At 45.5% G+C, this 10,785-nt stretch overlaps 1 protein-coding gene across 1 annotated transcript in view; it reads right to left on the bottom strand.

The window, feature by feature from the left end:
• Nucleotides 1-10,785, bottom strand: part of LOC311316730 (lysine-specific demethylase RSBN1L-like) — a gene marked incomplete at both ends in the record, with an annotated part of 41,576 nt that extends 30,791 nt beyond the window's left edge. The window contains 3 exons of the mRNA XM_084447659.1: nt 1-671; nt 7,174-7,329; nt 10,266-10,785. The exon at nt 1-671 is cut by the window's left edge and continues 3 nt beyond it. Of these exons, the coding sequence (XP_084303785.1) occupies nt 1-671; nt 7,174-7,329; nt 10,266-10,785 (1,347 nt within the window). The remainder of the gene's footprint in view (nt 672-7,173; nt 7,330-10,265) is intronic.

The raw sequence follows: 10,785 nt of genomic DNA on the forward strand, positions 1-10,785 counted from the left end.
AGTGTAGAAGTTGGCCATGGTGGTGGTCTCGATGTCCTTCTGGCCCAGGATCTCCACCTTGACGGGCGAGGAGGAGAACTTGCAGGAGAAGTAGTCCAGGAAGTCCGGGAGGTAGGAGGCGGCTCCGTGGACGATGCCCATCACGTAGTGGGCGGCCTGGGCCTGGTCCTCGCTGAAGGCCAGGGTGACAAACTCCTGGGCGAACCTCTGCCTCTCTTCGGGAGACAGCGCCTCCAGCTCCTTGCAGTAGGCGTGGGCCACCAGGGCTCCTCCGTTGGGCTGCTCCTCCACATGGACCAGCCGGCTGAACTCTAGCCCCTCCAGCCCAGGGTAGGAGAGCGGAGGCTGGGGCTTGGAGGGCTGGGGTTGGGCCGGGGGGTGCGTCGGGCCCGGGTCTTCGGGGGAGGTGGGGGTGGTACAGAGCGGTTTGGGGGAGGACATGAAGGCGGGGTAGTTCTGGAGGACTGGAAGAGGAGGTTTGAAGTCCCCTGAGTGGGGGGGGGAGCGGTGTTTGGGGGGGGGGAGGAGGCCAGCGCAGAGGGTCTGGCTGGACCGGTGGTACATCTTAGGGCGCTTGCATCTCTCTCCCTCTTTGTGTTTCTTTTTCTTTTTCTTCTTCACCTTTTTGATCTGCAGTTCCTCGAAATTCATTTTAGGCTTCTCCTTATCGCCTAGAACAGAGGGAGGAGGGAAGCAGAGAAAAAGAGAGAATGAGAGAGAGAGGGAGAGAGAGAGAGAAAGAGAGAGGGCGCGAGAGAGAGAAAGAGTGAGAGAAAGACAGAGAAAGAGTGAGAGAAAGAGAGAGGGAGCGAGAGAGAGAGAGAAAGAGCGAGAGAGAGAGAAAGAGAGTGAGAGAAAGACAGAGAGAAAGAGAGAGAAAGAGAGAGGGAGCGAGAGAGAGACAGAGAAAGAGAGAGAGAGAGAGAGGGAGCGAGAGAGAGACAGAGAAAGAGAGAGAAAAAGAGAGGGAGCGAGAGAGAGAAAGAGTGAGAGAAAGAGAGAAAGAGAGAGAGGGAGCGAGACAACAGGGTGTTAACCAGAGGAGCAGCGATGTTTTGATACCTGATCTCTCAGAACACTCATCATGCTCCACTGTTCATTCTCACTGGACTGTGATATCTGGGGAGCAGAGTGGATTACAGGAGCCACAGGGTGTAGGCACAGCTGGCTCAGAGCTGAGGCCGGGGGGGGGCCGGGGGGGGGCTTACAGAGGCTGGGGGGGGGGGGTTACAGGCACAGAGGGAGAGAGGGAAGGAGGGTTTGAAAGCAAGTGGAAGAAAGGTGAGAGAGAGAGAGAGAGAGAGAGAGAGAGAAGTCTTTTATCGCTCAGCAGTGTATTGCAAGTGAGCTCAACAGAGCAATCAACACATCTTTTATAGACATAGAGAGAGAGAGAGAGAGAGAGAGAGAGAAACAGGAAAAGAGAGGTGGGGCTGTTCAGCTTCTCATCCTGACCACAGACGGTTATCGTCTCATGTTGCTAGAAGGCGTTCTGCCAAATAATGAGCTTTTATCTGCCTGCACCTGACCAGTAACCAGATTGTGACTGGGCAATAATCTACACTAACGGGAGCTTCATAATCTCATTATAGCTTGTGTATGTGTGTGTGTGTGTGTGTGTGTGTGTGGGCTATGAGCACATCATATAGATTTGCAGTGTTAATTCTAATGTCTGGCTGGCTGGATGACTGTTTAAACTGGCCTTTTAGCCGACTGGCGGTGTTTATTTGAGTATGTCTGTTACAGGACGACTTCTATGTCTGGGCGTGTCGTGTGTGTTATGCACCAGATCATATCAGCGCACAGGACTGTGAGAACAGGAGTGTTTGCAGAATGTGTGTGTGTGTGTGTGTGTGTGTGTGGTGGTGGCGGCCTACTGATTCAAACCTCTGCAGCGTCAGTACAGCCCCAGCACACAAACACACACACACACACACACACACACACAATGGCTGCACGATACTGCCAAAAACGTACATTGCAGCAATATACTTGTTTGTGATATATATTGCGATATGTAAAACAAGGCGTGGGAGCCCCTGATTAGTTCTCGTCATCTTCTCTAATCTTGCTAATTGCTTCCTGTGCTGTCGCCAGGCTGGATGTTCATTGGTGCATTAGCGCCTCCTACTGTTCTGGAGCTATATCTCAGTAGGCATAGAAGGGAGAAAATGTGCAGGCAGTGCGATGTGACTATTGCGCAAGCGCACATCGCAATGATGATGTGTAAACGATATATTGTACAGCCCTAACACACACACACACTCACACACACACACACACACACCTGCTTCAGTACCTTACACATGTTCACCACAAGATGGGATTTAGGTTGAAAGATGTAGATAGATGGGAAAAGCAGGAGAGGGAGAGGAGAGAGAGAGAGGAGAGGGAGAGGGAGAGGAGAGAGGAGAGAGGAGAGAGGAGAGAGGAGAGAGGAGAGAGGAGAGAGAGAGGAGAGTGGAGAGAGGAGAGAGAGGAAAGAGAGAGGAGAGAGGAGAGAGAGAGAGAGGAGAGAGAGAGGAGAAAAAGAGAGGAGAGAGGAGAGAGAGAGAGAGGAGGAGAGAGGAGGAGAGAGAGGAGAGAGAGGAGGAGAGAGAGGAGAGAGAGGAGAGAGAGAGAGGAGAGAGAGGAGGAGAGAGAGGAGAGAGCTGGTACTGTATTCTGCACTGGCTACTAATCCGGCCAGGCCACCCCTCCCCCTACTATATACACACAGCAGGGCACACACACACGCACACATGCACGCACACCACGCACACACACACACGCACACACACACACACGCACACACACGCAAGCATGGACAAGAAGGACAGCAGGACAGACACAGCCAGTCATTTAAAGCTGCAATATGTAAGATTCGTAAGATTTTAAACATTTAATAGGCGATTTTCCGTCCAATAGGGCTGCAGTGATGCGTCAGGTTAGGGTACTACTGACTACGTAAATACGTTGACTTGTTAATACGTTGACTTGTTAATACGTTGACTTGTTAATACGTTGACTTGTTAATACGTTGACTTGTTAATACGTTGACTTGTTAATACGTTGACTTGTTAATACGTTGACTTGTAAAACATGCATCGAAGCATCACAAAGAAGTAATGCTGGCTGTGCCTGGTCAAAACTAACGCTATTGGAAATTGATTTCTATATTTATTTACGGCGCATAAACTTTTCTTTCCAACCCCGTTTATAAGTAGCAATAAGATTAAGACATTCGTCTAGGAAACATTTTTTTCAGATTCATAATCTGTTGATGGCCATACAGTTTTACAACGTACTATGAATTTGCTTTCGGGCGAGATACATAACATAACGATAATAACCCCCCAAAACATTTAGATTCAGACTTGGTTGACAGATTCAGATTCAGAATAAAATGTTATTGGTAATTCCAGTGGAAGCCACTGGGAGCAGGCACAGCCTACGCCCACTTTTAAGCATTTTGACAAATGACAGATTAGCTTACATTTCGACTGATGGAGAATTTTTTTGTGGTTTTGTATTTGTGGGCTAAACTGATTGGTTGATTTTTCATTTGGACTTAATAATTAAGAAGACTTAATAAGTCAGAAGCCTTTTACCTGGCCTACAATGTTAAGTGAATGACGAGCTAGTAAGACAGCTGTCAACGGACCGTAACCTGGACTGTATTTTCACGAGGCCTGTAGGGGGCGACGGAGCACTATACCAAAACAGTAAACACAGACGAAAATGAAGCGATATGGCAGAATATGAGATGCATTTAAGTCAAAAACAGTCTGGAAGTCGTTTTTCTGCCTTCTTTCACTGATAGAAGGTGCAAAAATCAAGTTGTATTTGTATTTGGTATGGGTATGCCAGGCTTACCTTATAGGAGCAATCACAACTGATGCTATTATAAATCAAGAGGAATGATTGAGGTCCTCTGTGAAAACCTCATCTTTGTAGACCAATGTTTGGCTCTGCTACAGCAATTATTATAATTATAAGAGCTTAAAAAATTAATTATGTATGTACACCACTGATATAATGCCCATAGATGATCTGATAATGTTGTATTATACATTGGGACATGTGTAATGTGTAAATTGTGATTTGACACTGACTGTACGACCCATTATGACTTATGTATGTTTATTTTGATTTTTGTTTTGATTTTTGCCTTTCTTAAATAAATAAAAAAGTTAAAAATAATAGTAATAATAATTAATTAAAGCTTGGAGCTAAGAGTGCCTCCTCCCATAGAGGCGTGGCCACACCTGACGGTGAAGCAGACTGAATTTACGCTACTAGCTTGTAGCAAACGGGGTCATTAGGGTTAAAGGTTAAGGGTTAGCACCTGTCCTGGATGTCATTTGAAGACTAATCCTGGACCAGAAAAACATACTGGGCTCTAGCAAATAACAGCTGTGAATGCATGATGTGTGAACGTTTAGTCCTCTATGCATTGATGCAAACATGAGCTCACTACTCTGAGAGGACAATCCTTTGATGTTATGAGAAACATGCCGGTATTAGGAAGGGAGGGAGAGAGAGAGAGAGAGAGAGAGCAAGTAAACGAAGATTTTGATCAATAGATAGGCCACTAGGATAGAGGGACAAAAGGGAAAGAGAGATTAATTAAATGAGGACAGAGCAACATGGTGGAGAGGGAGAGAAAGAGGGAGAGAGAGAGAGAGAGAAAGAGGGAGAGAGAGGGAGAGAAAGAGGGAGAGAAAGAGGGAGAGAGAGGGAGAGAAAGAGGGAGAGAAAGAGGGAGAGAGAGGAAGTGAAGAGTGGAAGAACTCATAGTGAGCTCTGAAACCACTAATTCAGAGATTGAATAGTTCACTTGAAAGCTCAGGATTTTTCCCACAAGGGTGCACACAGATACAAGCACGCATACACACACTCACACACGTACGCACACACTCACACGTACGCGCTCACACACACACGTGCGCACACACTCAGACACGTACGCGCACACTCACACACAGTTGTAGGACATGTCTGTAGAACAGTGTGTGTGTAGCTCCTCAGAGATATAGGCCTAAACATATGCATACATACTCGCAGAGAGAGTGAAAGCGATTGCAAGAGAGTGCGAGAGAGAGAAAGTAAATGGTAAATGGACTGCACTTATATAGCGCTTTTCCACCAAAGCGGCACTCAAAGCGCTTTACAATGGCCTCTCATTCACCCATTCACACACACATTCACACACCAATGGCGGTAGCTGCCATGCAAGGTGCTAACCTGCTCATTGGGAGCAATTTGGGGTTAGGTGTCTTGCTCGAGGACACTTCGACATGTGGACAGTCGGAGCTGGGATTCGAACCGCTGACCCTTCGATCGTTGAACGACCCGCTCTACCAACTGAGCTACAGCCGCCCAAAGTAACAGAGAGAGAGACAAAGACTGAAAGAAACAGAGAGCTCTAAGGAATAGTGAGGTGTGTGTAGTAGAAACAGAGCTTTTAGCAGTCCCTCCAGAAAAACGCGGGAAAAAATCCTTGATTATGCAGGCAAAAATCCTTGATTATGCAATGGAATATGCGGGGGTTTTATGTGATTTTATGCATTGAAAATGCGGGGATTTTCTGAAGTTGCGGGAACTTGCGAAAAATGCAAGAACCTGTCCTGTATTTCCGTACACACCCACACACTCTAACTATGCGAGAGCGCCTAGACCAGGTACGGTAATAGACCGGCGTCATGATTGAAGGCAGCCTTAAAACTTACAGGGATGATGAAACTTATAAACAACCATTATGCCAATGTCTGGTCTCTGTGGTCGTCCAGGTCATTTGCTATTTCCAAGTTTATCAGACCAAACATTTTGCCCATGTCTATGATCTGATGTTTATTGATTTGATCTTCATATAATCGATGCAGCTATGCTTTAGCCTACTCTTATTGGCTATTTATTTCCTTCATTCATGATGAGAATAGCAGAGGACTTTGAACTTGATGCATTAAACATAAATTGGTGCAATTCACTAGAATGCAGGAAATGAGATGTCTGACACTCATAATCTCATGGGGGAGGACCACCAGACCCCTGCTTGATTTGTGTTCCGTGAGAATGGGACTGCTGGCAAGGTGTCCCTTATTTTTCCCCGTTGAAGGTGGCAACCCTACAAACGAGGTGAAAAACATTAAAACTTAAAGCAGAAAAATGCGGGAAGTATGAAATCAAGCGAGCCCCGCATATTCCACGTTTTTTGCGTGGAGTTCAGTGATTATCGCGGTGAAAGTGCGCTCTTTCTAAAATTATGTGACTCTTGCATAATCTGCGCCTTTTGCCTGATTATGCAATGAATTATGCGATCGCATAATCACGTTTTTCTGGAGGGACTGTTTTAGGAATAGTGTGTGTAGTAGCAGAGCAGAGGAGTGAGGTGTGTATAGTAGAAACAGCTTTTATGAATAGTGTGTGTAGTAGTAGAGCAGAGAGGAGTGAGGTGTGTATAGTAGAAACAGCTTTTAGGAATAGTGTGTGTAGTAGTAGAGCAGAGAGGAGTGAGGTGTGTGTAGTAGAAACAGAGCTTTTAGGAATAGTGTGTGTAGTAGCCGAGCAGAGGAGTGTGTGAACTGTTGTGGAAGACAGAACCAGTTGATTGTCTAACAACACGCTGAATAATTTGCAGCGTTGAGCCTGTGAACTGTGCCAACAATGAAGCCAGTGGACTGGCCATGCTCTGGTCAGATTAGCTCAGTGGTCCGATTGTGTGTTTGTGTGTGTGTGTGTGTGTGTGTGTGTGTGTGTGTGTGTGTGTGTGTGTGTCTGTGTGTGTGTGTGTGTGTGCGTGCGTGGGTGTGTGAATGCGTGTGTGTGTGTGTGTGTGTGTGTGTGTGTGTGTAGGGAAATTTGAGCCAGGCCGTTTGGAGCCATGGTGCGGAAGTGAACACTGTTGATTGTCAGCTGGTGTTTTTTTAAAGGCCTGACCTTTTCAACGGTGTCTCCCCCTGCCAACTCTCACACACACACACACACACACACACACACATCATAGTTTGCAGTAATGAAGCTTGGCTTGTCAGAGGTGGGACCAGAACTATGACGAGGTACCATCTGTCTCCTCAGAGACTGCTAGCAGGGCTGTATCTGACGTGTGTGTGTGTGTGTGTGTGTGTGTGTGTGTGTGTGTGTGTGTGTGTGTGTGTGTGTGTGTGTGTGGCAGTTGGAGGTGACAGCACATACCTTTCTGCAGAAGCTTGACCTCCCCGTTCTCTCTCTTGATCTCATTCATCACTTTGTGTTTCTTCTTCTCTCTCTCTTTCTCCTTGACCTTTTCTTTGTCCTTTTTCTTCTCCTTCTCCTTCTCTCTCTCCTCTGTTTTGTCCTTGTTGTTGTGGTCTGAATGAGGAGAGAGAGAGAGATTCTGGTGGATTTGTCACGTGTTCGATATACAGTGAAACACTGGCAGCTGCATGATGTGCTCTAAACATTACCAATAATTACAAATACACAGTTTACAAATTACACAGAACTAACAGATCTATACAATATAAAGATGAGCAGAATGGATGGATTATGTATGAGCTATAAATACAGATAATAATATACAGTACTGTGCAAAAGTCTTAGGCCCCCTAAGAAAATTGTTTAAAGCTATTTATCTGAACATTAAGTGTTAATTTGCTCGTAAAAACACTATATAACATTAGTCAATACAAAAACATTATTTTTATTATTATTAAAATTATTATTATTATTAAATAATAATAATAATAATAATAATAATAATAATATTTGTAATCCTGCAAGCAGCTTGGGAATCATTTACCACAGGACTACTAAAATGACAGCGGTGTACCAAAGATAATTTTGTGTTCTAAGGGAGGCCACACAAGATACCAACTTATTTTAAAAGCATGAAATTAATATTTTGGTCCATGATTCAATAATTTGCTTGAGTTTTTTTTTTTTATTCACAGAGTGCCTCAGCTTCTCCTCAGACTGCCAGCCTACACCATGGACAGCTACTGTTTTTTATTCTTAATTCATTTTGTTTGTCATTTTGTTTTATACTCTTTATTCATTACTCTTTTCTTTTTTTGTAGTTTTGTTGTATTATTGTGTTAATTTTAATATTGTACCTTGTTTGTTTATTTTTTTCTATTGTCAAAGCACTTTGTATTGCTTTTGTGTAAGAAAGGTGCTATATAAATAACAGTTTATTTGATTTGATTAAGATTTTTTTTATAAGCAAATGTACTTACTGCCCAGATGAATAGCATTAAACATTTTATTTGGTGGCATCCTAAGACTTTTGAACAGTACTGTGTGTGTATCTGTATCTGTTTTTCTCTTGACCCCTGGATAAAATAGTAGCATAAAGCACACCAATTAACAGAAGACACAGCATATCTCATACCACACATTTAGTTATCATGTGCGTGTGTGTGTGTGTGTGGGGGGGGGGGGTAGCAGATACTAGCTGCACTGATCAGAGTACAACACGTTGAGTTATGCTGGGTTCTGAACTACTGAGCAGCACCAGCCTGAACTCACTAGAGGGCAAATGACATCACACTGTCTGTTACACACAGTCCTCCATTACAGGCCATGATGTCACTGGACTGACTGCAGGCTGGCTGATTGGATGGCTAAGTGGCTAGCGGGCTGATTGGATGGCTTAGTGGCTGGCTGGCTGATTGGATGGCTAAGTGGCTAGCAGGCTGATTGGATGGCTAAGTGGCTGGCTGATTGGATGGCTAAGTGGCTGGCTGGATGGCTGATTGGATGGCTGATTGGATGGCTAAGTGGCTGGCTGGATGGCTGATTGGATGGCTGATTGGATGGCTAAGTGGCTGGCTGGATGGCTGATTGGATGGCTGATTGGATGGCTAAGTGGCTGATTGGATGGCTGATTGGATGGCTAAGTGGCTGATTGGATGGCTGATTGGATGGCTAAGTGGCTGGCTGGATGGCTGATTGGATGGCTAAGTGGCTGATTGGATGGCTGATTGGATGGCTAAGTGGCTGATTGGATGGCTGATTGGATGGCTAAGTGGCTGATTGGATGGCTGATTGGATGGCTAAGTGGCTGATTGGATGGCTAAGTGGCTGATAGGATGGCTAAGTGGCTGATTGGATGGCTGATTGGATGGCTAAGTGGCTGATTGGATGGCTGATTGGATGGCTAAGTGGCTGATTGGATGGCTAAGTGGCTGATTGGATGGCTAAGTGGCTGGCTGGATGGCTGATTGGATGGCTAAGTGGCTGATTGGATGGCTGATTGGATGGCTAAGTGGCTGATTGGATGGCTGATTGGATGGCTAAGTGGCTGATTGGATGGCTAAGTGGCTGATTGGATGGCTAAGTGGCTGATTGGATGGCTAAGTGGCTGATTGGATGGCTAAGTGGCTGATTGGATGGCTAAGTGGCTGGCTGGATGGCTGAATTACTGACACAGTCCTGGGTGATGTTCCCACTATGTCCAGGGACTTGATTAATTAGGCTACTGAAATATGTGACTCATGGTGATTGTATATCTGCCAGAGTATATCTATGCTCTTCACTTAGACAAAAACTAAGGACATATTTTTTGTTATGACAGCTTAGCCCACACATCTATTCGGTAAAACGTCTACATTACTACTCGGCATGTTCCTGGCAAGCAGCTGTTTGTGTCATCAGGGGGGCGTGGTGTTCCAGATAAACGGCACGGCGGGCGAGTTTATAACGGCGTAATGACACCATGTAATTACGTCTTCTAACACACGCGACGCATCCAACGAGCCTACTATCTACGGTTGACCCACAATGTGTTGCCCTCGTTCATTAGACAAGACCAATGTGGTGAGATCATAATATTTACAACGGTGCTACTTGAGCTGTTTTGTTTTTCGATCTGAACACCGTTAGGCTACTGCGTGCCAACGTGTAAGAACGAGCTACAATGTTTCCAGTTTGAATACAAATGAAACGCTACGATATGATAGCGAGCGGGCTACGTTACCAACACACACACACACACACACTAAATTGTATATAAAAAGCACAGATTAATCCTTATTCGACCGTAAAACAATGATACTTAGTGTGTGTGTTATTTCTGTATAACCTGAGGTTTATGTTTAAGAAGAGATAACGGACCCAATAACATTGACATATTGCTCGCTACGGGCCTCGCATGCTATCGTGTCCAGAGCAAGTAGCCTATAGGACAGTGGGGCTTTCTACTTTGTTACGGCGACAATAATAAACAAGCTAAACTTTCTATGAATGTATAAACACACCCAACACAGCCCACATCAGACTATGCGTAAAGGCGCGCCCAAACCTACCTTTTTGCAACAACTTCACCTCTCCGTTTTCCCTCTTCGGTCCCGGGGATATAACGTTAGCGTTATTAAGGTTGTTATTATTATTCCCGGGTATTGGAGGTGTACGTTTATGTTTCTTCTTTTCCCTATCCTTCTCTTTCTCCCTTTTGTCCTTGTATTTTTGGGGATTGGAATGTGAGGAAAGGAAGACTTTGTGGACGGGAGGCTGCTGGAGCGCAGCCGAGGGACTGCTCGCCTTCCCGGGACTCGGGCTGCCGAGGCTCTGCCTGCTCTGGAGGCTCTGCCTGCTCTGGGGCTGCTGCTGCTTCTCCTCGCTCACTCCCACTCCGGTTACTCCTTCGCCATTGAGTTTTTTCGGTTTAAGGCTCTTCTCCTCGTGTCGGACTTTTTTAGGCGGTGGCGGGTGGTGGTCTCGGGAAGACTGCGGTCGGGTCTCGGAAGGTTTTTGGGGTTCTTTCGGTTTAGCGAGCGGGCTCTTAGTCGCTGCACCAAAGTGAGCGAAGCCTAGTGACTCCGCCAT

Source organism: Borostomias antarcticus, assembly GCF_949987555.1.
Source record: "Borostomias antarcticus genome assembly, chromosome: 13".
NCBI lineage: Eukaryota > Metazoa > Chordata > Actinopteri > Stomiiformes > Stomiidae > Borostomias > Borostomias antarcticus.